Source organism: Oncorhynchus clarkii, chromosome 11 (genome assembly GCF_045791955.1).
Source record: "Oncorhynchus clarkii lewisi isolate Uvic-CL-2024 chromosome 11, UVic_Ocla_1.0, whole genome shotgun sequence".
Classification (NCBI taxonomy): domain Eukaryota; kingdom Metazoa; phylum Chordata; class Actinopteri; order Salmoniformes; family Salmonidae; genus Oncorhynchus; species Oncorhynchus clarkii.
Window position 1 is genome coordinate 28604482 of NC_092157.1, and position 27534 is coordinate 28632015.

A 27534-nucleotide genomic window follows, 5' to 3' on the forward strand; every position below is an offset into this window, starting at 1 on the left:
TATATAAAAAATATATAATAAATATATTTAAAAAATATATATATATTAATAGATTTGTTTAACACTTTTTGGTTACTACATGATACCAAATGTGTCCTTTCATACCTAGTTTTGATGTCTTCGCTATAATTTTACAATGTAGAAAATAGTACAAATAAAGAAAAACCCTTGAATGAGTAGGTGGGTGCAAACTTTTGACCGGTACTGTATGATACTATCGTCGTTTGAAATGTCCAATTGTTTATTCCCATTCAGGAGTCTCAAGCTGTTAATAAGTAAAATATGTTTCCAGTAAAGATAGTCTACTACTACTTGCCCAACAGAAGAATTATATAGCTTTTGTGATCCATGTTTTTTGGCTTATCTCAGAAGATGGATAATTTTATCCTCTTGAAAAAGAGTCAAATATTTGTATGATATTTGGATGAAACCAGAACAAAATATGATGACTAACGTTTGAAATATGACTTTCTTCTACATTTATAAAGTGTATCATAAAGTTACAAGTCCCCTCCCTCATGTCAAATACTTTGATTCAGGAGGTGGGATTATTAAGGGCATTTTGTGACCTTTTTATGACGTTTCATTTTATTCTCTTTGCTAATTTAAATAAGTACTGCCTTGTGACCAACAATGCAGGAGTCTCTGCGTTTTTTTACATAGCTCGGTAGCTAATTGACTGAGCGTTTCAGCAAATATATACTGAACAAAAATATAGATGCGACATGTAAATTGTTGGTCCTATGTTTCATTAGATTAAATAAAAGATCCCAGAAATGTTCCATATGCAAAAAAAAGCTTATTTCTCTAAAATGTTGAACAGAAATTTGTTTACATCCCTATTAGTGAGCCTTTCTCCTTTGTCAAGATAATCCATCCACCTGACAGGTGTGGCATATCAAGAAGCTGATTGAACAGCATGATCATTACACAATAAAAGGCCACTGTAAAATGTGCAGTTTTGTCACACAACACAATGCCACAGATGTCTCAAGTTGAGGGAGCATGCAATTGGCAAGCTGACTGCAAGAATGTCCATCAGAGCTGTTGCCAGAGAATTAAATGTTCATTTCTCTACCATAAGCTGCCTCCAACGTCATTGTAGAGAATTTGGCAGTACGTCCAACTGGCCTCACAACGGCAGCCCACGTGTAACCATGCCAGCCCAAGACCTCCACATCTGGCTTTTTTACCAGCAAAATTGTCTGAGACCAGCCATCAGGACAGCAGATGAAAATAGTCTGTAATAAAGCTGTTTAGTGGGGAAAAACATATTCTGATTGGCTGGTCCTGGCTCCCCAGTATGTGGGCCTGGCTCTCAGAGGGTGGATGCGCCCCTGCCCATTTGTGAAATCCAAAGATTAGGGCCTAATACATTTATTTAAATTGATTTCTATTTTTGTTCAGTATAATTACAGGTTTCCCCTATTAATCTAAGGCAAATATACTTATAGGTTTCTGCTTTCATCTGTGTCTGGTGTTAGCAAGTCACTGGCTAGCTAGGTATTCAGCAAGCATGGAACAAAAGTGGGGGAAGGGTTGCCCAAAACTCTGACGCAGTTGTCATGTCATTACATCATGAGATATGGCAAACAGAATATGCATAGAAGATTGTTGGAAGACAACTGCAGAAAAACCCCACCAAAGAATATGTTTCATACAAAATGTTTGATATCATTGATAGTCATGTAATATCATATACAGTGGGGCAAAAAAAGTATTTAGTCAGCCACCAATTGTGCAATTTCTCCAACTTAAAAAGATGAGAGAGGCCTGTAATTTTCATCATAGGTACACTTCAACTATGACAGACAAAATGATAAGAAAAAAAATCCAGAAAATCACATTGTAGGATTTTTAATGAATGTATTTGCAAATGATGGTGGAAAATAAGTATTTGGTCACCTACAAACAAGCACGATTTCTGGCTCTCACAGACCTGTAACTTCTTCTTTAAGAGGCTCCTCTGTCCTCCACTCGTTACCTATATTAATGGCACCTGTTTGAACTCGTTATCAGTATAAAAGACCTCAAACAGTCACACTCCAAACGCCACTATGGCCAAGACCAAAGAGCTGTCAAAGGACACCAGAAACGAAATTGTAGACCTGCACCAGGCTGGGAAGACTGAATCTGCAATAGGTAAGCAGTTTGGTTTGAAGAAATAAACTGTGGGAGCAATTATTAGGAAATGGAAGACATACAAGACCACTGATAATCTCCCTCGATCTGGGGCTCCACGCAAGATCTCACCCCGTGGGGTCAAAATGATCACAAGAACGGTGAGCAAAAATCCCAGAACCACACGGGGGGATCTAGTGAATGACCTGCAGAGAGCTGGGACCAAAGTAACAAAGCCTACCATAAGTAACACACTACGCCGCCAGGGACTCAAATCCTGCAGTGCCAGACGTGTCCCCCTGCTTAAGACAGTACATGTCCAGGCCCGTCTGAAGTTTGCTAGAGAGCATTTGGATGATCCAAAAGAAGATTGGGAGAATGTCATATGGTCAGATGAAACCAAAATATAACTTTTTGGAAAAAACTAAACTCGTGTTTGGAGGACAAAGAATGCTGAGTTGCATCCAAAGAACACCATACGTACTGTGAAGCATGGGAGTGGAAACATCATGCTTTGGGGCTGTTTTTCTGCAAAGTGACCAGGACGACTGATCCGTGTAAAGGAAAGAATGAATGGGGCCATGCATTGTGAGATTTTGAGTGAAAACCTCCTTCCATCAGCAAGGGCATTGAAGATGAAACGTGGCTGGGTCTTACAGCATGACAATGATCCCAATCACACCGCCCGGGCAATGAAGGAGTGGCTTCGTAAGAAGCATTTCAAGGTCCTGGAGTGGACTAGCCAGTCTCCAGATCTCAACCCCATAGAAAATCTTTGGAGGGAGTTGAAAGTCTGTGTTACCCAGCAACAACCCAAAAATATCACTGCTCTAGAGGAGATCTGCATGGAGGAATGGGCCAAAATACCAGCAACAGTGTGTGAAAACCTTGTGAAGACCTACAGAAAACGTTTGACCTCTGTCATTGCCAACAAAAGGTATATAACAAAGTATTGTGATAAACTTTTGTTATTGACCAAATACTTATTTTCCACCATAATTTGAAAATAAATTCATTAAAAATCCTACAATGTTTTTTTTTTCTCATTTTGTCTGTCATAGTTGAAGTGTACCTATGATGAAAATTACAGGCCTCATCTTTTTAAGTGGGAGAACTTGCACAATTGGTGGCTGACTAAATACTTTTTTGCCCCACTGTATGAAGTGTACCCAGACTTCACCCTGTCTAGTTTCAACTCTAATAGTCCAATATGAACTAGCTAGCTCGATAAAACAGTGCTGACAATTCATAAATCATTTGTGAAACCATAATGTGTGACAGGATTGAATGTTGCATGCAATGTTCAATGTTGTATGAGTTGCTTTGCGTATCAGCAAATTTGCTTGAGATGATCTCACCGCAGCACTGCTCAATGTGTCCATATTACTTGACATGGGCGTTTTCTAATAACTGTCCATCTAGGTGAGCTCCCCGCCCACTCAGGCTGTTTTTTGGACTAATAGTTAGAAAACGTACATTTTCAAAAATGCTGAGCATTTCTAGCTGGAAAAATGATTATTGGTGATGTTTTGGTCATTCAAAAGGTTATTTTACATGGGATTCAGAATGACTGTTTGAGACCTTTAGAACCCATGTCACACACCTCATTGTATTGTGATGCTGCATTCATAACCAAGTGGGAACAATATTTAACGGCCCTCCAAATGGTAATTACTAGTGGGAACTCGTTCATCATCCTGAGCTCCCACTTCTCTCACATGCTCGACAACAGCATTTTTGGCATTTAAATGCAAAAAAACATTATTTATAAAAAACGGTCTATTAATATATTTATTTTAACACAATCGTTTGTGTACAAGCTTGATAGCTGTACTTTTAGTTTATGGTTTATGCAGCATGATGACCATTAACCAATCAGTGATTCTCAATGAGTTCAAAGCACGTGAATGCATCCAACTGGTATTTAAGACATCACAACTAGTAAATTCCCACCTCCTACTTGATTACGAATGCAGCATTACCTATGGCTTGTCCCTGCTCAATTTCATTACCTCCCATTGGTTTCAATCCATTAATCTACACTGTCTGCTGTTTACTTATTGCAGGGACCACAAACCAGTTAATGCAGTTTTGAGAGCTCAAGATGACCATCTGAATTGGGATTCAGTAAAATTCAGTGAAAGTCACAGCAAAAAGAGAGAAACTGTCCACCTTCAGACAATTCAACATTACTACCACATATTTAGTTTCTGTTTGAAAACAATTCCAGTTCATGGGGTAGTTTATCGAATGAGCTCAGTGCTTTATGAAAAGTTTAACAAAAGCAGTAAGTGCTAAGGCGATACTTCCTGAAGCTTTTAGCCTGATGATCGTCTCAGAAGACAGAAAGGGGAATCCTAGCGCAACAGACAGGTAGAAACTGAAATTTAAATCCCCCCCCAGCATCTTGAAAAATGACTTTTCATGTAATATGGATTGAAGAAATGTAAAACCACTTCATCGTAGACAAAATTACTTTCTTCTTGCCAGCTCCCATGGGGTAGCATTGATCTGTATTTTATGACAGGTGACAGCACCTATTGGGATACCCATTTCTCACTTGCCAAGGGTTTAGATTGAGGAAGGGGGTAGAGGATTGAAATGTGTGTCCCATCTTTTATATTGGGGCCTTGAATTCCTTTTAATATCTAAACGTTCTAGAACAGAACAAATATAATTTTAGTTACTCAAAATGATTGTCGCCATTCCACATTTACCATTTGAAAACACCCTTAATCTTGTATTGTACACCAATTAAACAACAAAATTCTGGCCAGCTGAGGGAAGATGTATACAATAAAGAGAGAGAGAGAGAAATGTATAAATGCACACCCCCTGTCCATTTAAAAATGTTCAAGCAGGAGTGTTTGCCAGAGATCAGAGTCGAGTAGATGAGTAGAAAATGGATACCCCTTTCATCTAAGCCTCCGAATATTTTTTTTGCAGTTCAATTCTGAGAAGTGAAATGGTAATGTTGGAGTAGCCTTGCACATGCCCAGCTAATCAATTTAGACAGCAAAAAGGAACACCACAGGCAATTAGCCGCCACACTCCCAGACAGCCCGTTCATGGGCAAGGAGAGAGCAGGTATTGACAAACTCAGGGGAATTAGAGCTGTGAAGTGTGAGGACAGTTGATTGTTACAGCCGATTTGATGCCACAGACGCCAGCAGGCCGAAGAGGATTAGCTTTAATGGACAAGCAAAAGGGGGGAGCGGGAGGGAGAGAAAATGGGTAATTATTTTACCCATCACAGTCCTTGATTCTTCCCATTGGGTCATCAATGTTGATTGATTCTACATGTTGTAGGGACTAGCTACCTGGCTGGTTGGCAATGTTTTTCCAGGAAACAGGGAAACTTTTGAAACCTGTGGATTTTCCCTAACTGAGTCAAATCATAAAATGTCAAAGCAACACATTAGATGCAACATGGAAGCTCTCAAACCAGTAGCCAATTACATTAACATAGCAGTTTGTTAATGAGCCACCAACACATTCAGCCAATATTTGGCTTGTGAACTGCCAATTCCTACAGCCACTACATCAAACATTCCTGTCAGCTTTTATCATACGTTTACATTGAGATTACGAAGCATTTATTGTCCAGTATGTAACAGGGCCTCAGAGGTTTATAAACATGGATGCATGGGGTTTGTAGAAAGATGTTTAGCAACACAGCTCTAAGGAATGCATGTCTGCTCATTAAAATGCATGAATACATCAAGGGTCATTATCATGACACAAGGAAAGACCCAGATGCAGACACAGGAGGCAGATGGTTGGAGTGTTTACTAATCCAAAAGGAGTAGGCAAGAGAATGGTCGTGGACAGGCTAAAGGTCAAAACCAGATCATAGTCCAGGGGGTACAGAGTGGCAGACAGGCTCATGGTCAAGGCAGGCAGAAAGGTCAGGCAGGCGGGTACAGAGTCCAGAAACAGGCAATTGTCAAAACCGGGAGGACTAGAAAAAGGAGAATAGCAAAAAAGCAGGAGAATGGAAAAACCGCTGGTTGACTTGGAAAACATACAAACAAACTGGGGCAGAGAGACAGGAAACACAAGGATAAATACACTGGGGGAAATAAGCGACACCTGGAGGGGGTGGAGAAAATAACGAGGACAGGTGAAACAGATCAGGGCGTGAAAGTCATATTGACTGTTTGAGGATAATGCCTCTACAGGCCTCATTGGGTTTACAGCAGTCAATATATTTTGGACAGATCCACACTGTCAATCAAGTTTTTTTTAAACTTAAATACTTCTAGTAAGTTGAACTCAATGTCAATTAAACATAATTATTACTTTAAATGTTTATGTGGTACTGACTCAAATCTATATGAGACATCACAGCAACAATTGTTTTGAAAGTTACAATAAAAAAAAAATATTTTTGCTTGTAGTTAATGCTTGTAGGTAATTCTGTCAAAATCCCTAAGCAGTGTACTTCGAAGCAGTGTGCCGATGCATGTATCACTTTATCAGAAGTACTTAATTGTTGACGTTCAAAGCTTCGTTCACATGCTTTTTTCAAACCGTGTGTTGCAAAATGCTAGATCCCACTGATTTTGCCGTGGTTCCGGTGCTTTTTTAGATTCCAAGCTGTTTGAAACACTGACCTCTACTGGTCACCTTACTTACAAATATGGGAAGGTAGTGATGGGGAAACCAAGCTTCCTGAAGCACTGAGGTTTTCCAGCATATTGTGTAAAATATAGGCTTTGATTAAACCTCTTCCGCCTGAAGACATACCCAAATCTAACAGCCTGTAGCTCAGGCACAGAACCAAGGATATGCATATTCAAATCTGGACACCATTTATGGTCACAGTGACTATATTGGTTTGAGTAATGACTACAAATCACTATGAGTAACTGTACTCAGATATATTACGTGCGTATATTACGTACGTATATTACAGGTTTCCTGAAAAGTTTTGAGTCATGACATCACATTGGGGTTTACAGTGCAGGTATAGGCCCTATTCGCTAGACCACCCCAGGCCATCACTTTGTCATTTTTCAAAAGCACCTAAGAAGCTCAAAACGATAAACACCAAAATGGGTGAATGTGGACAGAAAGGAGGATAGCTTCTCAAAGAACACAAAAAGTGGCATTGATAGACCAATCATCACCAACTTTGAAAAATCTGACCAAGAGTCTAAAAGACGATGATATAAGCTTGCCATCATTCTGGGCAAAACACAACACTTTTTGGACCCAAGTCTGATATGTTTCAGCAAAACATTTTAGAGCCATTTGGCTGCCAGGCAGAGAGAAATCCATTGCACTGAAAAAACACTAAAAACAGCTTTTGTTTGTCCATAGCTAAAATGGAGAGACAACATAGATGGTGCCACATGATAGGTAGGCATATCAGGAGGAGGCAACTGGACTCTTTCTCTCCTTGATGGAGAGGCTTAAAGAGGCTTGCAGAGTCTTGAGGGAGGGACGGAGGGATGACGGAGAGCACTATTGAGTGCTTCATAAAGACCTTCCTTTCCCCACCCGGGGGAACCATCAGAGAGAGCGAGAGCGAGAGCGCGAGAGAGAGAGAGAGAGAGAGAACGAGAGCGCGAGAGAGAGAGAGAGAAAGTAAGTAAATATAAACAAAAAAATAAAGAAAGAAAGAAAAAGAAAGAAAGAAAGAGGGAAGACTCCACTGCCACACGAAAAGATGAAAATGGAAATGAAAAGAGAAGAAACAACTGAGAACATGGAACATGTTGCGTGTTTTTATCGTCCTGTTGTTGTACGTGTACACTATAAAACTATGTATGGGCTTTTAACAATGAATTTAGTAGTGTAACAGGGTCAGAGTTTTAATAGTCGGGTTAAATAGTCGGGTTAAATCTTTTAGAATGTCTTAAACACAGAGGTCTTGTGCCAGATGTTTTCGATTCGCAATCTATTTCTTAAGATTCCAATTATTTAAATAATAACATGTTGGAAATAAGAATTCCTAGATAAAGGACACACTCCAACAATGCCAAAATGGCCACCACGTCTTTTATCTAGTATTTGCATACTGCAAAGTCAAGTTAACTTATTGGAAGCAGGTAGCAAATTACAGGGCTGTCCTTACCCACTTGAGACATCTCAGGCACAGCAGCTACAAAGGGACCATCTGGAAATTTGGGGGCATTGTCATTGATGTCCTGGACTTTGATGATGAATTCCGACTTTGGTTCCAGGGGCTTTTCGGTGTTGCGGTCGAAGGCTTGTGCGTGGAGGACGTAGTGTGCTTTCCTTTCCCGGTCCAGGCTCTCAGTTGCATGAATATCTCCTGTCACCTCGTTGATGATGAATATACTCCCAGCACCTTCCCCGCTCAGAATGTACCTTACGGAGCCATCCCCTTTGTCTGAGTTGGAATGAAGCTGTAAGAGAGACCAGAGAAAACATATCAGAGCTCTACTACATTGCATAACCATAATTATTAGATAATTAACTCCTTTAAGTTATAGCAATTTTAAAACTTAAATATTTAATAAGTGCTAAATGCCAGTCCAAAATGCTACAAAATATGGAGATATTCTCTAGAAAATCAAAGGAAGCCTATTAGTTGTGAGTGGGCTGGTAAGCTAATACATCAGACAAGCCTGTGCGTCTTAGATTATTTAATGTAACATATTCAAAATGTCATAGACAAAGCTTTAGCCAGGGATTTCTAAACATGTGTTTTCCAGTGTTTCCCTGTGCCAGCAGATTGCTTTTACACGTGCACAGATAGGCGTGCCTGGGGAAGACGAAAGCGGTGAATGTGTCTTTAGTCCAAATCCCAGTGAGGCAGCCTGGTTGCCTAGTCGTAAATATGTGCTGTTCAGCCAGGAACCACTCTCCTTCTCCCTGTGGCACGTCTCCCTCAACAATGCATTTTGTTTGTATGCTCTTGTCAAGATAATAATTGTACTAGAATGACTTTACAACTGACAGCGCCGAAGATTGTTATATTTTATAAGAGGACCTCTCTGAAGATTATTAGAGGACATCACCATACAATTCTACGGATTCTACAAACTGAAACTATGCTGCTGCAGAACAAATAAAAGGGTTTGTATTTGAAACTTTATTCTAAACTTTTTATTTCCATGCTCCACCTATGTTGGTAAAGAACCTGTATTATTATAGATTGTTGATATAGTGTTTGGTAATTATCAGAGGACCTCTATAAGAAAAAAGGTGGCGTAGATTGGCTACCTACTCAGTGCTACACTTACTAACGCTTAATTCTCAGTAAGAGAGCAAAACATGGGAGAGAAAACCAAGCAGTTTGTTCAGGCATAATTGATAACTTGAGAATTGCCACTCTCATGCCAGTTATTCTGCTCAGAACTTCACAACAAATACTAACAACAAATCTCATACTTTTCACCTGCTTTTAACCAAATCCCAATTAGTTGACAGTTTTAGTTTGTATCCTGTGAAGTTCTTACAGTAATAGTCACCTGCTTTACCAAATCCCAATTACCTGACCGTTTTAGTTGGAACTTAAAAGCAAAACCATAAAATATGATTGTTTTACGGGGTCAGTTATAGTTTTACAGCAAATGAGGGTTAAGTGCCTTGCTCAAGGACACATCAGATTTTTCCACTTTGTAGATTAAGGTATTCAAACCTGTGATATTTCGGTTGCTGGCCCAACACCCTAACCACTAGGCTACCTGCCGCCCAACATTACATACTATTCACCTGCTTTACCAAATCAGGACATTATAACTGTACAAAAAATGCAGTATAACCATCCATACTGTTTTCATTCATTTGAATGAAGATGACAGAACTTTTTTTTTTAAATATATGAGGTACTAAGTTATAGGTAACTTATCATTTAAAATGTATACAGTGATCTAACAAAGCCTGAAGAGTTCAGTCGTCCATTTACATTCTCACCTTCTACATTAATTAATGTGTCAAACATCAAGGGGCTAACCACAACAGGCAATTTTGAATTCACAGCAATAATGCTTCATGATAGCAGCACCATTTTCATATGGCATTGCATATGTATCTACCCCAACCATTATTGAGCATATACAGAAGTCCTAAAGCCCAAGGCAAAAAATGTATAACAAAATTTGACTCTTGGAACTTAGTATCTCATTTGAATTACTTATTATCTCGTTCAAACGACTTAATTGTTATTTTCTTTTAATAAGGTGTCATTTGTTATGCAGTGCCAGTTGTGCTTGTCAGACCATTGATGCAGCCATTCATTCACTGATTCCATCCATTGATATGATTATTAATTGGCAGTTTTTGATAGGGCTGCGTTTGAATGCAAAAGCATGCGTGGGCCAACATGATCTCACGGTTTTACCAATTTGACTTCAGATTCTGACATGTATCCATGTTTTTGGCACCCTTGGCTGCTCCTCCTACTCAGCACCTTCATTCATTAATTCCAGATGCTTAATTTAAAGGGGCAATCTGCAGTTGAAACAATAAGAAAGTGCTATGGATGCAAGGAGTGACAATCCATATCAACATTATATACTGAACAAAAATATAAATGCAACATGTAAAGTGTTTGTCCCATGTTTGATGAGCAGAAATAAAAAAATCCCAGAAATGTTCGATACTCAAATTCTGTGCACACATTTGTTTATATATCTGTTAGTGAGCAGCTCTCCTTTGCCAAGATAATCCATCTACCTGACAGGTGTGGCATATCAAGAAGCTGATTAAACAGCATGATCATTACATAGGTGGTGTGGTCAATAATTGGCCACTCTAAAATGTGCAGTTTTGTCACAGATGTCTCAAGTTTTGAGGGAACGTGCAATTGGCATGCTGACTGCAGGAATGTCCACCAGAACTGTTGTCAGAGAATTGAATGTTCATTTCTGTACCATAAGCCACCTCCGACATTGTTTTAGAGAATTTGGCAGGAAGTCCAATCGACTTCCGTGTGTTTGCACAACCAAAGAAACCAAAGAATGTCTGTACACACTGTCAGAAACCGTCTCAGTGAAGCTCATCAGGGTGCTCGTCGCCGGCACAAGGGTGTTGACCTGAATGCAGTTTGGCAAATGCCCACCTTTGATGGCCACTGGCACGCTGGACAAGTGTGCTGTTCACGGTTAAATCCCGATTTCAACTGTACTGGACAGTGTACTGGACAGTGTGTATAGTGATGTGTGGGTGAGCGATTTGTTGATGTCAACGTTGTGATCAGACTGCCCCATGGTGGTGGTGGGGTTATGGTATGGGCAGGCATAAGCTACGGACAATGAACACAATTGCATTTTATCGATGACAAGTTAAATGCACAGAGACACCATGATGAGATCCTGAGGCCCTTTGTCGTGCCAAGGCTTTCGACTCTGTCAATCACCGTATTCTTATCGGCAGACTCAGTAGCCTCGGTTTTTGGGGTGACTGCCTTGCCTGGTTCACCAGTTACTTTGCAGACAGAGTTCAGTGTGTCAAATCGGAGGGCATGCTGTCCGGTCCTCTGGCAGTCTCTATAGGGTTCAATTCTCGGGCCGACTCTTTTCTCTGTATATATCAATGATGTTTCTCATGCTGCGGGCGATTCCCTGATCCACCTCTACGCAGACGACACCATTCTATATACTTCCGGCCCGCCTTGGACACTGTGCTATCTAACCTCCAAACGAGCTTCAATGCCATACAGCACTCCTTCCGTGGCCTCCAACTGCTCTTAAACGCTAGTAAAACCAAATGCATGCTTTTCAACCGTTCGCTGCCTGCACCCGCACGCCTGACCAGCATCACCACCCTGGATGGTTCCGACCTTGAATATGTGGACATCTATAAGTACCTAGGTGTCTGGCTAGACTCTAAACTCTCCTTCCAGACCCATATCAAACATCTCCAATCGAAAATCAAATCAAGAGTCGGATTTCTATTCCGCAACAAAGCCTCCTTCACTCATGCCGCCAAACTTACCCTAGTAAAACTGACTATCCTACGGATCCTCGACTTCGGCGATGTCATCTACAAAATTGCTTCCAACACTCTACTCAGCAAACTGGATGCAGTTTATCACAGTGCCATCTGTTTTGTCACTAAAGCACCTTATACCACCCACCACTGCGACTTGTATGCTCTAGTCGGCTGGCCCTCGCTACATATTCGTCGCCAGACCCACTGGCTCCAGGTCATCTACAAGTCTATGCTAGGTAAAGCTCGGCCTTATCTCAGTTCACTGGTCACGATGGCAACACCCACCCATAGCACGCGCTCCAGCAGGTGTATCTCACTGATCATCCCTAAAGCCAACACCTCATTTGGCCGCCTTTTGTTCCAGTTCTCTGCTGCCTGTGACTGGAACGAATTGCAAAAATTGCTGAAGTTGGAGACTTTTATCTCCCTCACCAACTTCAAACATCTGCTATCTGAGCAGCTAACTGATCGCTGCAGCTGTACATAGTCTATTGGTAAATAGCCCACCCATTTTTACCTACCTCATCCCCATACTGTTTTTATTTATTTACTTTTCTGCTCTTTTGCACACCAATATCTCTACCTGTACATAACCATCTGATCATTTATCACTCCAGTGTTAATCTGCATAATTGTAATTATTCGCCTACCTTCTCATGCCTTTTGCACACAATGTATATAGACTCCCCTTTTTTCTACTGTGTTATTGACTTGTTAATTGTTTACTCCATGTGTAACTCTGTGTTGTCTGTTCACACTGCTATGCCTTATCTTGGCCAGGTCGCAGTTGCAAATGAGAACTTGTTCTCAACTAGCCTACCTGGTCAAATAAAGGTGAAAAAAAATAAAATAAAAAAAATTCATCTGCCGCCTTCACCTCATGTTTGAGCATGATAATTCACAGCCCCATGTCGCAAGGATCTGTACACAATTCCTGGAAGCTGAAAATGTCCCAGTTCTTCCATGGCCTGCATACTCACCAGATATGTCAACCATTGAGCATGTTTGGGATGCTCGGGATCGATGTGTATGACAGCGTGTTCCAGTTCCCACCAATATCCAGGATACATTGAAGAGGAGTGGGACAACATTCCACAGGTCACAATCAACTCTATGCGAAGGACATGTGTCGCGCTGCATGAGGAAAATTATGGACTCCAGATACTGACTGGTTTTCTGATCCACACCCCTATCTTTTTTAAAAGGTATCTGTGACCAAGAGAAAGGTAACTGTTCCTAGTCATGAATGTATTTAAATTGACTGATTTCCTTATGTGAAATGTAACTCAGTAAAAACATTGAAATTGTTGCATGCTGCACTTATTTTTCTGTTCAGGCTAGTTTTAACCATGTTTTGAGGCAAACATGTTGTTTACATTTACTTTGTTATAAACATTTGAGTAAAGCAAGATTATATGTTGGGTTCTGATGTGGTATGACAGTTAAAATGAGCTCGTGAGGCATTTATACATTATATTCTTTAATAATCAATGTGTACATTTTATTTTATAAGTCAAAAAAAGTATGTAGCAACTCCAGGTTACCATTTTAAGGGTGAAGGTTTTGGATAGGGTAAAAAAATAATAATTTACCACTTGGATTGAACATGCAACCTTCGGAATGATGATGCTGAGCAGTTGGAGCAAACCTGAGGTCAAATAACACTGAAAACATTTGACATTTGGAGCAATGTGGATAAGTGGCAGAATCGGCGGTCAAATTGGTTAAAACCGTCTGATATTGTTGGCCCACTTACATTCTCTGGCATTCAAAAGCAGCTCTATCAAAGAACTGTCAATTAATAATCATATCAATGGATGGAATTAGTGAATGAATGGCTGCAGCAAAGGTCTCAAAAGCACAACTGGCACTGAATAAAAATGAGGCCTAATTAAGTCGTTTGAACAGATAATAAGCCATTTAAATGACAAAATAACTTGTTTTGACGACTTAGTATCTCGTTTGAACGACATATTCTCAATGTGTTTTTCAGAGATCAGTAGGTAAGTGCTTGTGCAAAATAAAAAAGGTGCGTAAACAGCATTTACGTGTGTTTTCCCTCCACTAACTACACCAATGAAGGTAGCCATTATGACGCATATGAGGTAGCCATTACTGAATTTATGAGGTAGCCATTATTGATGAGGTAAACTCCCCCTGAGTGAGCATGTGAGGTAGACTCCCAGTGAGTGACACACAAGGAGTACTGCATTAAGTCAGCAGGGCTTGTTGGTGGTGAAATACTCTATTTACAAAGAACTCTAGTAGTCCTGCAGGACAGCACCCAAGGGATGGTTTGGAGTCACGGTCTAGTTGTCAGCTGATTTGCACTGGCAATAACAGGCTATTGAGTTCCGATTACAATGATTATCTCAATTAGACAAATACAAAACAGCAGGGGACATAAAAAATACTTAATCGCTGGTGTCCTTCTGCATGTCAGGAATTACCCCTCCCCTACACACATCTGACCCCATCTCCCCTTGTTCCCCTCTGTATTTCACAACATTAAGTTGAGCAGTGCGAAAGGTACCGGGTCCAAATCTAATCAAAACTGTGCCGAGCAAATAAATCCCTAATTAAAAAGCTGCTGGCTGATTGTAAGGCTTGCCACTTGATGGGAGCAAACTGTCCTTTCTCTGGTACACATCAGAGCCTCTAATTAGGTAGGGAGTCAAAGATCCCATTGAGTTTTTACTCTCCTTAATCAGGAATCAGGATTAAGTTAATGACAACCCACCAACCATACAAAAGCACACAATGAAACAGGCTGTTTACACTTCCCATGGGTGATGGAAACTGCAGGAAAGAACCTGGAGTAATAGAGTAAATGTAATATTATAGATTTTAAATGTGCATTATACATGTGAGTGTTATGATCAGGGTGTGTAGTGTTTGGAGTAATCCGGAGGTAGGGAGGAAATAAACAACACCTCACTACAGGAGAAGAAACCACTTACATGTCCGAAGGAGGCACTCTGCAAGTACAAGCACATAAATTTAATTTAGCCTGCGGTCAGAGTGCTAATTTGGCCATTGACTTATTTGGCAAGAGCTAATATATCACAGTCGCTTAAGAGAGTGTGAGCCACTGAGCATATGGTGACTGGTCCCTTTCCAAAGCCAGGAGATAAAAGTGATAACAGGTTACGGGTCATTACCCCAACATCAAACACTATAGGGGAAGACACAGTTTGTTAGGCCACATGGGAACAACAAGACTGACACAGAAGTCATAAAACCAAATCAGATGGACAATACCGATCAGCATCAAAGGTTGAACCTGTTAGGTAGACCAATCTATGGTGTTACAGAAAGCTTCCTTTGGGGCTATGGCTACAACTCCATGTGGAGTGCACTTCTGATTCTTGTAATGCATTTGATTCCAGCAGAGTCAGGAAAAGCCTGATTGACATAAAAGCCATAACATCATATTCGATGGCCAATATTGATAGGCTAAACCTACTAGGAAGACCACTCAATGCTCTAACAGACATAATACTTTGTAAACGGCTACATCTCTATGCCGTGTGACTTCTAATGCATTCAATACCAGTAGTCGGGGATCATTTATTCATAGTTCATTAAAGATGATCACTCAGAAATGTTCATGACTCCACGCCTTTTGGATGTAATTAGTGTTAATTTTGTTAATACAGTACATCAACGGGCCTGTCCGAAAAGAGCTGAACATACATCATCACAGCCTGTGTGTATGGGTGTGTATGTGTGTGTGTATGCGTGTGTGTGCTTGTGTGTGTGGAAATAATGAAGGCCATATGAAGAACAACTGCAATGTCCTGAGGAGGGGATGGAAAGATGTGTGGGGGACTGCCTGTCAGTTAGCGGTGAGTGTCCACATACAAATAAGTAGAAATCCTTTCTACTGAGCTGCTTCCTCCTCTCTCTCCTCAAGGCAGGCAAAACATCGCTAGGTAAGTCATGTCTTGATTGGCCACTAAGGGAGAGTCAGCTAGTTTTTTCTTTATTATTTTAACCAATAAGACATACAGTGCATTCTGAAAGTATTCTTCCACATTTTGCTACGTTACGTCCTTACTCTAAAATTGATTAAATATTTTTTTTCTCATCAATCTACACACAATGCTCCATAATGACAAAGTGAAAACAGGTTTTTAGACATACCTTATTTAAATTAGTATTCAGGAGTTTGCTATGAGACTCGAAATTGAGCTCCTGTGCATCCTGTTTCCATTGATCGTTCTTGAGATGTTTCTACAACTTGATTGGAATCTACCTGGGGTAAATTCAATTGATTGGACATGATTTGGAAAGGCACACACCTGTCTATATCAGGTCCCACAGTTGACAGTACATGCCAGAGCAAAAACAAAGCCATGAGGTCGAAGGAATTGTCCGTAGAGCTCCGAGACAGGATTGTGTCAAGGCACAGATCTGAGGAAGGGTACCAAATCTGCAGCATTGAAAGACCCCAAGAACACAGTGGCCTCCAGCATTCTTAAATGGAAGAAGTTTGTAACCACCAAGACTCTTCCTAGAGCTGGCCGCCTAATGGTCACTGAAAGAGATCCAGAGTTCGTCTGTGGAGATGGGAGAACCTTCCAGAAGGACAACCATCTCTGCAGCACTCCACCAATCAGGTCTTTATGGTAGAGTGGCCAGACGGAAGCCACTCCTCAGTAAAAGGCACATCATAGGCTGCTTGGAGTTTGCCAAAAAGGCACCTTCAGGACTCTCAGACCATGAGAAACAAGATTCTCTGGTCTGATGAAACAAAGATTGAACTATTTGGCCTGAATGCCAAGCGTCACGTCTGGAGGAAACCTGGCACCATCCCTACGATGAAGCATTGTAGTGGCAGCATCATGCTGTTGGGATTTTTTTCAGTGGGAGACTAGTCAGGATAGAGGGCATGATGAATGGAGCAAAGTACAGAGAGATTCTTGATAAAAACCTGCTCCAGAGCGCTCAGGACCTCAGACTGTTGCGAAGGTTCACCTTCCAACAGGACAATGACCCTAAGCACACAGCCAAGACAATGCAGAGGTGGCTTCGGAAAGAGTCTCTGAACGTCCTTGAGTGGCCCAGCCAGAGCCCGGACTTGAACCCGATCGAACATCTCTGGAGAGACCTGAAAATAGCTATGCGGCGATGCTCCCCATCCAACCTGACAGAGCTTGAGAGGATCTGCAGAGAAGAATGGGAGAAACTCTCCAAATAGAGGTGTGCCAAGCTTGTAGCATCAACACTGCCAAAGGTGCTTCAACAAAGTACTCAGTAAAGGGTTTGAATATTTACGTAATTGTGATATTTCAGTTTTGTATTTGTTATAAATTTGCAAACATTTCTAAGAAACCGTTTTTGCTTTGTCATTACGGGGTATTGATGAGTAAAAAAACAGTTTAATCAATTTTAGAATAAGGCTGTAACGTAACAAAATGTGGAAAAGTTCAAAGGGTCTGAATACTTTCCGAATGCACTACAAGTTACTTCCAAAATGGCAACCTATTCCATATACAGTACAGTACTATTTTATTACAGCTGCTACTGTTACTTATACTACTGCTACAGGGCTCTGGTCAAATGTAGTGCTCTATATTAGTATATAAGTAAATAGGAAGCCATTTGAGACGTACTGTAGTGAAAAGTTGAGCCCTCTCCTCCACTGTGCTACAGAGAGGAGGATGCAGGGATTGTGCCTCTCTCTCTCTCTCTCTCTCTCTCTCTCTCTCTCTCTCTCTCTCTCTCTCTCTCTCTCTCTCTCTCTCTCTCTCTCTCTCTCTCTCTCTCTCTCTCTCTCTCTCTCTCGTGAGTTCAATAAGACCTAGCCAAAAGGATGACTGTCTGGTGCATGGCTGGTGGATGGTGACTGCCTGCATGGAATGCATTAGGACATTGAGTGTTAAAGGGATCAAAATTGTCAGGGGCAACACAGTCACTGGCAGGAACATTCAGATCCCCAGACAAACCCTTTGATAAACGAAGTCTAGATATATTTAATCACTTGGCCAGTGTGAAGCCTGCTAATGGAGGGGTACACAGAGACAAAGTTGTGGACATAACATTTTTACTTGCTATGACTCTGATATGTTCATGTTCATCTACCTTCGTTTATTGCACTGACTGTAAGTCGCTCTGGATAAGAGCATCTGCTAAATGACCAAAATGTAAATGTAAAAATGAACAGGTCCAAAGCCCACTGTAGGGTTTATTCTAATGTGTGCCACTTTCTAACTATTTGTATTTTGATCAAATGTTGCCTTGTTTGGGGACGGAGCTCATTAAAATAATACCCAGCAGTGTGCTTTGCAAGTCTTAATTTTTCACATTTACATTTTGGTCATTTAGCAGATGCTCTTATCCAGAGCGACTTACAGTCAGTGCAATAAGCTAAGGTCGATGAACAAGAACATGTCAATTAATTTGTTACAAATACCGTCATACGATTACAGTAATGCACTGTACTGTTGTTTTACGGTAACTTACAGGCAGCCAGTTGCTTGTCAGTGATCATAAAAACAATGGTAAAAAATATTACAGTAACAGTATTGGATACCGTAAAATACGGTACGCTAACACGCTGTACCTTTTCTACGGTAATTATAGACAACTCTCTGACTGTAAGTTACCGTAAAATAACAGGACATTTTTACAGTGTAGTGCACTATATAGGGCATAGGGTGCTATTTGAGACACACAGAGCATGTACATCTACTTGTTGGGATGTGTGATTATCTCAACTGATTATCTTGTTGTTTGTGTCTGTACGTGCACTTGGAGTGTTTGTATTTGACCATTACGATTTATATGCTGTCACATTTGCCAGCTGTGCTGTGCCGCAGGAACCAAACAAGTGTTGGTGTCAACTGTCTTGCTAGGAAGCTGCCTAGATTCATCTAAGAGTTAGCATCTCTGAAAACATAGAAAAGTGCTGATGGGGAGTTGGAGAAGTTAAGGATATGTGTCTTTAGGGACGAGCTCTCTGTCTTTCCACAAATAGGCAAGGAGGAGAGGGAAAGCGGTTTGAGAAAAAGGGGTTGGCTCTTCAGCGCCAGGCCTCACATTTGCAATTAGCGAGGCGGGTTTGTTTTTTATTAAATTTCAGCCCTTATTCTTCGCTCAAGAGGACTTAATCACTTTTTATGTGGGTGCGCTTTATTATTGCTTGATTATTGCTGCATTTTGTCCGTACTTCCCCCAATCATATCCTCATAGCACTCTCTTGACAATTGATTTGTCACAGTCTTGGGCACCTTGGTGATGATGGAACACACAGCTAATGACCGTGAATTGGGAGATTGTGATGGGGTCGTGATAAAGATGTGCTGTTTGCCGCTGATGCACATCATCTTCCCTAATGGCTGTCCTCTATTTTGACTTCTACTGCTGCTGGGGGAAATAAAATGAAACCCTGCACTCAATATGCACAAAAAGCTTATTTCTATCAAATGTTGTGCACAAATTTGTTTACATCTCTGTTATTGAGCATTTATCATTTGGAAAGAAAATCCATCCACATGCCAGGTGTGTCATATCAATAAAATGATTAAACAACATGATAATTACACAGGTGCACCTTGTGCTGGGGACAATAAAAAGGCCATAAGCGGGCTCTAACATCCTTTTAGAGAATTTGGTATCATGGGGGCGAGCGGTTTGCTGATGTCAACGTTGTCTGTACACAATTCCTGGAAACTGAAAATATCCCAGTTCTTTCATGGCCTGCATACTCACCAGATATGCCACCCATTAAGCATGTTAGGGATGCTCTGGATCGACATGTACGACAAAGTGTTCCAGTTCCTGCCAATATCCAGGAACTTCGCACAGCCATTGAAGAGGAGTGGGACAACATTCTAGAGGCCACAGTCAACAGCCTGATCAATTATATACAAAGGAGATTTGCCGCGCTGTATGAGGTAAATGGTGGTCACACTAGATACTGACTGGTTTTCTGATCCACGCCCCTAACTTTTTTTTAAGGTATCAGTGACCAACAGATGCATATCTGTAATTAATTTAAATGGACTGATTTCCTTATATGAACTGTAACTGTAAAATCTTTGAAGTTGTTGCATGTTGAATTTATATTTTTGTTCAATACAATTGATGTTCACAGTAGAGGTCTGTGCGGGACTGATTTTATACCACACCTGCCTGCTGCTGCTGACTTATTATTAGAAAATGGAAGAAGTTCAAGATGACGGTCAATTACCCTCGGTCTGGGGCTCCATGCAAGATCTCACCTCGTGGGGCATCAATGATCATGAGGAAGGTGAGGGATCAGCCCAGAACCACACGGCAGGACCTGGTCAATGACCTGAAGAGAGCTGGGACCACAGTCTCAAAGAAAACCATTAGTAACACACTACGCCGTCATGGATTAAAATCTTGCAGCACACGCAATGTCCCCCTGCTCAAAACAGCGCATGTCCAGGCCCGTCTGAAGTTTGCCAATGACCATCTGGATGATCCAGAGGAGGAATGGGAGAAGGTCATGTGGTCTGATGAGACAAAAATAGGGACAGGACGACTGCAACGTATTGAGGGGAGGATGGATGGGGCCATGTATCGCAAGATCTTGGCCAATAACCTCCTTACCTCAGTAAGAGCATTGAAGATGGGTCGTGGCTGGGTCTTCCAGCATGACAACAACCCAAAACACACAGCCAGGGCAACTAAGGAATGGCTCCGTAAGAAGCATCTCAAGGTCCTGGAGTGGCCTAGCCAGTCTCCAGACCTGAACCCAATAGAAAATCTTTGGAGGGAGCTGAAAGTCCGTATTGCCCAGCGACAGCCCCAAAACCTGAAGGATCTGGAGAAGGAGTGGGCCAAAATCCCTGCTGCAGTGTGTGCAAACCTGGTCAAGAACTACAGGAAAAGTATGATCTCTGTAATCTCTGTAATTGCAAACAAAGGTTTCTGTACCAAATATTAAGTTCTGCTTTTCTGATGTATCAAATACTTATGTCACGCAATAAAATGCTAATAATTACTTAAAAATCATACAATGTGATTTTCTGGATTTTTGTTTTAGATTCCATCTCTTACAGTTGAAGTGTACCTATGATAAAAACTACAGACCTCTACATGCTTTGTAAGTAGGAAAACATGTAAAATTGGCAGTGTATCAAATTCTTGTTCTCCCCACTGTATATACAGTACCAGTCCAAGGTTTGGACACACCTAATCATTCAAGGGTTTTTATTTTTTTAAACTATTTTCTACATTGAAAAATTATAGTGAATACATCAAAACTACGTGTGAAAGAACACATATGGAATCATGTTGTAACCAAAAACATGTTAAACAAATCAAAATGTATTTCATTTTTGAGATTCTTCAAAGTAGCCACCCTTTGCCTTGATGACAGCTTTGCTCACTTTTGGTTTTCCCTCAACCAGATTCATGAGGTAGTCACCTGGAATGCATTTACATTAACAGGTGTGCCTTGTTAAAAGTTCATTTGTGGAATTTCTTTCCTTTTTAATCCGTTTGAGCCAATCAGTTGTGTTGTGTCAAGGTAGGAATGGTATACAGAAGATAACCCTATTTGGTAAAAGAACAAGTCCATATTATGGCAAGAACAGCTTAATTAAATAAACAAAGAGAAACAACAGTCCATAATTACTTTAAGACATGAGGTTAGTCAATCGGGAAAATCTTCAAGTGCAGTCTCAAAAACCATCAAGCTCTATGATGAAACTGCCTCTCATGAGGACTGCCACAGAAAAGGAAGACCCAGAGTTACCTCTGCTGCAGAAGAAAAGTTCATTAGAGTTACCAGCCTCAAAAGCTGCAGCCCAAATAAGTGCTTCAGAGTCCAAGTAGCAGACACATCTCAATATCAACTATTCTGAGGAGACTGCATGAATCAGGCCTCATGGTCTAATTGCTGCAAATAAACCACTACTAAAGGACACCAATAAGAAGAAGAGACTTGCTTGGGTCGAGAAACACGAGCAATGGACTGGTGGAAATCTGTCATTTGGTCTGATGAGTCCAAATGTGCGATTTTTGGTTCCAACCACAGTGTCTTTGTGAGACGCAGAGTAAGTGAACGGATTATCTCTGCATGTGTGGTTCCCACCGTGAAGCATGGAGGAGAAGGTGTGGGGGTGCTTTGCTGGTGACAATGTCTGTAATTTTTTAGAATGCAAGGCACACTTAACCAGCATGACTACCACAGGATTCTGCAGCGATACGCAATCAAATCTGGTCTATGCTTAGGGGGACTGTCATTTGTTTTTCAACATGACAATGACCCAACACCTTCAGGCTGTGTAAGAGCTATTTGAACAAGAAGGAGGGTGATGGAGTGCTGCATCAGATGACCTGGCCTTAATCATCACCCGATCTCAACCTAATTGAGATGGTTTGAGCCAACGAGTGCTCAGCATATGTAGGAACTCCTTCAATACTGTTAGAAAAGCGTTCCAGGTGAAGCTGGTTGAGAGAATGCCAAGAGTGTACCAAGCTGTCATCTAGGCAATAACCCCAAGCAAACTTTTACATGTGGCAAAGTGGCTTAAGGACAACAAAGTAAATGTATTGGAGTGATCTAGAAGAAAAAGTAACGCACACCTATTTAGGCGAGGTGCTAGCTACCGGAGTAGAAAACTTGAAAATAAAAGAGAGCCGCACACTCTAGGAGCTGTATGTAAACTTCCGACTGTACACACTGCAGTTCAGAAGATTGGGGTCACTGTGTAGACATTCTTAATGTTGTAAATGACTATTGTATCGTAATAGGGTTTTCTAATTATCAATTAGCCTTTTCAAATGATAAACATGGATTAGCTAACACAACGTGCCATTGGAACACAGGAGTGATGGTTGCTGATAATGGGCCTCTGTACGCCTATGTAGATATTCCATTTAAAAATCTGCTGTTTCCAGCTACACTAGTCATTGACAACATTATCATCGTCACCACTCTATTTCTGATCAATCTGATGTTATGTTAATGGACAAAAAAAAAAAAAAAAAAAAAAAAAAAAAACAGGGACATTTCTAAGTGACCCCAAACTTTTGAATGGTAGCGTAAATATAAATAATGGTGGGTATAGACAGTATTGACGGAATATTAATAGAAAAGGTGTGTACAGTTATATAGGATGTGACATGACTAGAATACAGTATATACATATAAAGTTGTTAAACAGCATGTAAACATTATTAAAGTTACCTATGTTCAATAACTATGTACAGTACGTAGGGAAAGCATTTCAGGGCAGGGTTCTGCGTGGAGGCCGGCTAGTGGTGATTGTTTAACAGTCTGATGGCCTGGATATAGAAGCTGTTCATCAGTCTCTCGGTACCAGCTCTCTGTCCCAGCTGGGTGAACAGGCCGTGGCTCGGATGGTTGAGGTTCTTATTGATCTTCTTGGCCTTCCTGTGACTCTGGGGGCTGTAGATGTACAGGGGCAGGCAGTTTTTTTTTTTTTTAAGGATCCCCATTAGCTGCTGTCACTCTTCCTGGGGTCCAGCAACATTAAGGCAGCTATACAAAATGATAAATATTACATGACATTACATTTCATAACACTTTTCACAACACATTAAGTGTGTGCCCTCAGGCCACAGCCTACTACCACATACACTGTATCTACAATTCGAAATCCATGTGTACGTGTGTGTAGAGTGCGTGTCTTATCATGTGTATATGTAAGCGTTTGTCTGTGCCTGAGTGTGTGTGTCTTCCCAGTCCCCACTGTTCCATAAGGTGTTTTTTTAATCTGTTTTTTAAATCTAATTTTGCTGCTTGCATCAGTTACTTGATGTGGAATAGAGTTCCATGTAGTCATGGCTCTATGTAGTCTGTTCTGGGCTTTGGGATTGTGAAGAGACCTCTGGTGGCATGTCTTGTGGGGAGTGCTAGTAGTTTAAACAGACAGCTCGGTGCATTCAGCATGTCAATACTTCTTACAAAAGCAAGTAGTGATGGAGTCAATCTCTCCTCTACTTTGAGCCATGAGAGATTGGCATGCGTATTATGAATGTTAGCACTCCGTGTACATTTAAGGGTCAGCTGTGCTGCCCTTTTCTCAGCCAATTGTAATTGTAATCCCTCTTAGGAAAGTGTACACCCGGTGGTGCGTTGGACTGACCACAGAACCCTCTGTAGAGCCCTGCTGTTGAGGACGGTGCAAATTCCATACCAGACAGTGATACATCCCGACAGGATGCTCTCAATGGTGCATCTGTAGAATTTTATAAGGGGCTTAGGGGTGAGGCTAAATTTCTTCAGCCTCTTGAGGTTGAAGAAGCGCTGTTGCACTTTTTTCAACACACTGTCTGTGTGAAGGGACAGTTTCAGGTCGTCAGTCCTGTGCACGATGGGGAACTTGAAGCTTTTGACCGTCTCCACTTCGGCTCCTTTGTTTTGTTGACATTGAGGGAGAGGTTATTCCTGGCACCACTCAGCCATGACTCTCACCTCCTCCCTGTAGGCTGTCATTGAAGGTAATCAGGCCTACCAATGTTGTGTGGCCAGCAAACTTGAGTTGGAGACATGCGTGGCCACGCAGTCATGAGTGAAAAGGGAGTACAGGAGGGGGCTGAGCACGCACCCCTGTGAGGCTCCCGTTTCAAGGATCAGCGTGGCGGAGGTGTTGTTGCCTACCTTCACCATTTTGGGTAGGCCCGTCAGGTAGTCCAGGACCCAGTTGCACAGGGATGGGTTCAGACCCAGGGCCCCGAGCTTAGTGAAGAGCTTGGGCAGCGCAATTGCGATTGATTCCTCTGTGGATCTGTTTGAGCGGTATGTGAATTGTAGTGTGTTGGGGTTCGTTTCCTTGTTCCTTGTCAATCATTGGCTCACTGGTGAAATTAGCATTATGACAATAACTTTAATTAAATCATTCAAAACATGTATTATTGCAATTGCAGACAGATGTTGACACCAGGAACATAGCATGTTATTTTATCAAACCCGAAGTCCAGCCCTAGTGATGTCACTGCCTATATCATTATCTTTTACTCATGAGACCAAAACCATGCCTACCAACACTAAAACTCTTGTTTATATAGCTATCTAAACTTAGCAGTAAATATCCAAGTTGATTTTTAGTGGAATGTCTGACTAATCTCTTATCTCTTACACTCCCTGCAGAGTTCTGTCTTCACAGTCACACATTTCTCAGAGGGGTCTCTTTATAAGAGGCAAAGAGACCAGAGAACAACTGTGGAACAATACTGAACATCTATAATGAATATATATTGTGTAGTCTAGGAGGGCGGGGTCTTATAATGTAAGGAGGGTGGGGTCTTATATCCCTTCCCCTTCTGTTAATATAAAATAAGCATAATCAATTATTATAATACATCAGACATTTGGTTCTCCACCCATGCATGTAGCCTACAGGCTTTTTAATTGACTCCACGCATAGGCACATTTGATCTCGCACACTCAACACAAGAGAGCAGAGGTAGTCCACTGAACTTGAAGCAGAATTAGCCTACTAGAGTTTTTTTGAATTGCGTGACAGGTGCTTTAAAAACCCATTACAGTCCTGTCTTAGCAAGGGGTTCAGGGGGGGTTCAACTAAGCTATACGGAATTGTTTAAGGTCATATCAAGGAACATTTAGCTATTTGATTTATAATTTTAAGACCCCTTAAAGTATATATTTTTTCATGAATATATATAAAATAAAATAAAAACTATTATTTTTTTTTTAATCTGAAGGAAGTTTGTTCTGAAGTAACTGTCCTATATCTGATAGATATATGAAAGATCTTCATTTTTTTAACATGTATTGAAACCCTTATTTTTTGGCACTAAACAGTCTCCATACATACTGTACTTCCATTCATTTTTTCAACTGGTACATTCAGGGAACATTCAGACATTATTGTGGGGCGTCCTAGAGCAAAACAGAGAACATCATCGTGTCTGTGAGAGTCTCATAGTAGTTTGTAGATGCATCCAGTGCAAAACCCCTGTCACTTTCTGACCTTAGTTCCTTTTTTATGTCTTTGTGTTAGTTTTGTCAGGGCGTGAGTTGAGGTGGGTAGTCTATGTTATTTTTTCTATGTTGTATTTCTGTGTTTGGCCTGGTATGGTTCTCAATCAGGGGCAGCTGTCGATCGGTGTCTCTGATTGAGAATCATACTTAGGTAGCCTGTTTTCCCCATTTTGGTTGTGGGTGATTGTTTTCTGTTTAGTGTATGTCACCTTACAGAACTGTTTCGTTTCTTCCATTTCACTTTATTTTGTTTTGTGCGTTCAGTCAATAAATTATGACGAACACTTACCACGCTGCATATTGGTCCGATCCTTCTTACTCTTCCTCAGACGAAGAAGAGATTCGTTACAACCCCAGGTGCACTGAAAGGCTGAGAAAAATCAATACACAACCACGGATGCATGACACACACACAAGCAGGTGGTGTTTCAGGGATCTGGGAAGTGGTTTACACTTGTGAGTGCACATAACCCAACTGTAACTGGGTTTAGAGTTTTGTAAAAACCAACTCTTGGAGGATTGTTTTTTTTCTGTATTACAAACGGTGAATGACGCGAGCTGTGACAGTGTATTTTATTCTGTTCTAAATTACCACTCAATGGGTAATGAGCATTCAGAACCCAGCAAGCGCTCAGCTCAGCTCCTTTGCAAAGCATGGGCACAAAAAAAGCAATTTAACTAAAACCCTTGCTTCACTTTTTTCCACTGTAACATTAAATATAAGACAGTTGCCTGACTCTGTCACAGCACAAACCATTTATAGCGGTATGAATAAAACATGTAGGTAGGTACCTTTTCTTAGAGGTTGGCATTTTGCTCTACAAATTAAAGGTCCCGAACAGTCATTCTAATTCCCTTGTAAAACAGACTTTTGACGGACTAAACTATCACCCATCATTTTTGTTTTGGATAGTAATGCTCAAAATTCGTTTTTTCATCGCTAGCTACCTGGAAGTTTGAAAATACAGGCTGAGTGGGCTGGGAGTTTATATTCATGAGCTCACCTTGACTGACTGCTCTTTAAAATGCCTATGTCAAGCAACTTAGATGCAGTGTTGCAGTACAATCATCTTGAACCAATTTGGTGATACACAAACCAACTCAAACGACATTGAAATTGCATCAATGATGTCCCAAAAAAATTCATAGTTCTCCCATTTGGCATGTTGTTGATGGTGTGGTTCAGATCAGCACTGACAGATGTGTTGACTTGACAACTAACTGCGAGCCATTAACTAGCTAACACCAGACACAGATAAAAGGGGAAACATGTACTGTAGACATTATTGAAACATATTCTGTTTCTTTGCCATAGATGAATAGGGTAAACTTTTAATTATATTTTCTGACACCATACAGTCCAATTTTGGCACCAGTAGAGCAGCTATTTAGCTATATAAACCACGCCCTTCTGCAAACACACCTTCTCCGATGTTGGTTACAAGGTGGTACATATTTAAATTAGGTAAGAGAATATCATGTTACCATTGGTGTATTCAAATGAGAGTGTTAGGGTGATCTCACCCTATCCCTTAATAATCTTGCCTCCTTAA

General features: G+C 40.9%; 1 protein-coding gene across 3 annotated transcripts in view; it reads right to left on the reverse strand.

Moving 5' to 3' along the window:
• Positions 1–27534, reverse strand: part of LOC139420429 (cadherin-18-like) — a 409544-nt gene that overhangs the window by 151711 nt on the left and 230299 nt on the right. For all 3 annotated transcript variants that reach the window (XM_071170551.1, XM_071170553.1, XM_071170554.1), the window contains one exon: positions 8204–8498. In XM_071170551.1, coding sequence (XP_071026652.1) covers positions 8204–8498 — 295 coding nt within the window. The remainder of the gene's footprint in view (positions 1–8203; positions 8499–27534) is intronic.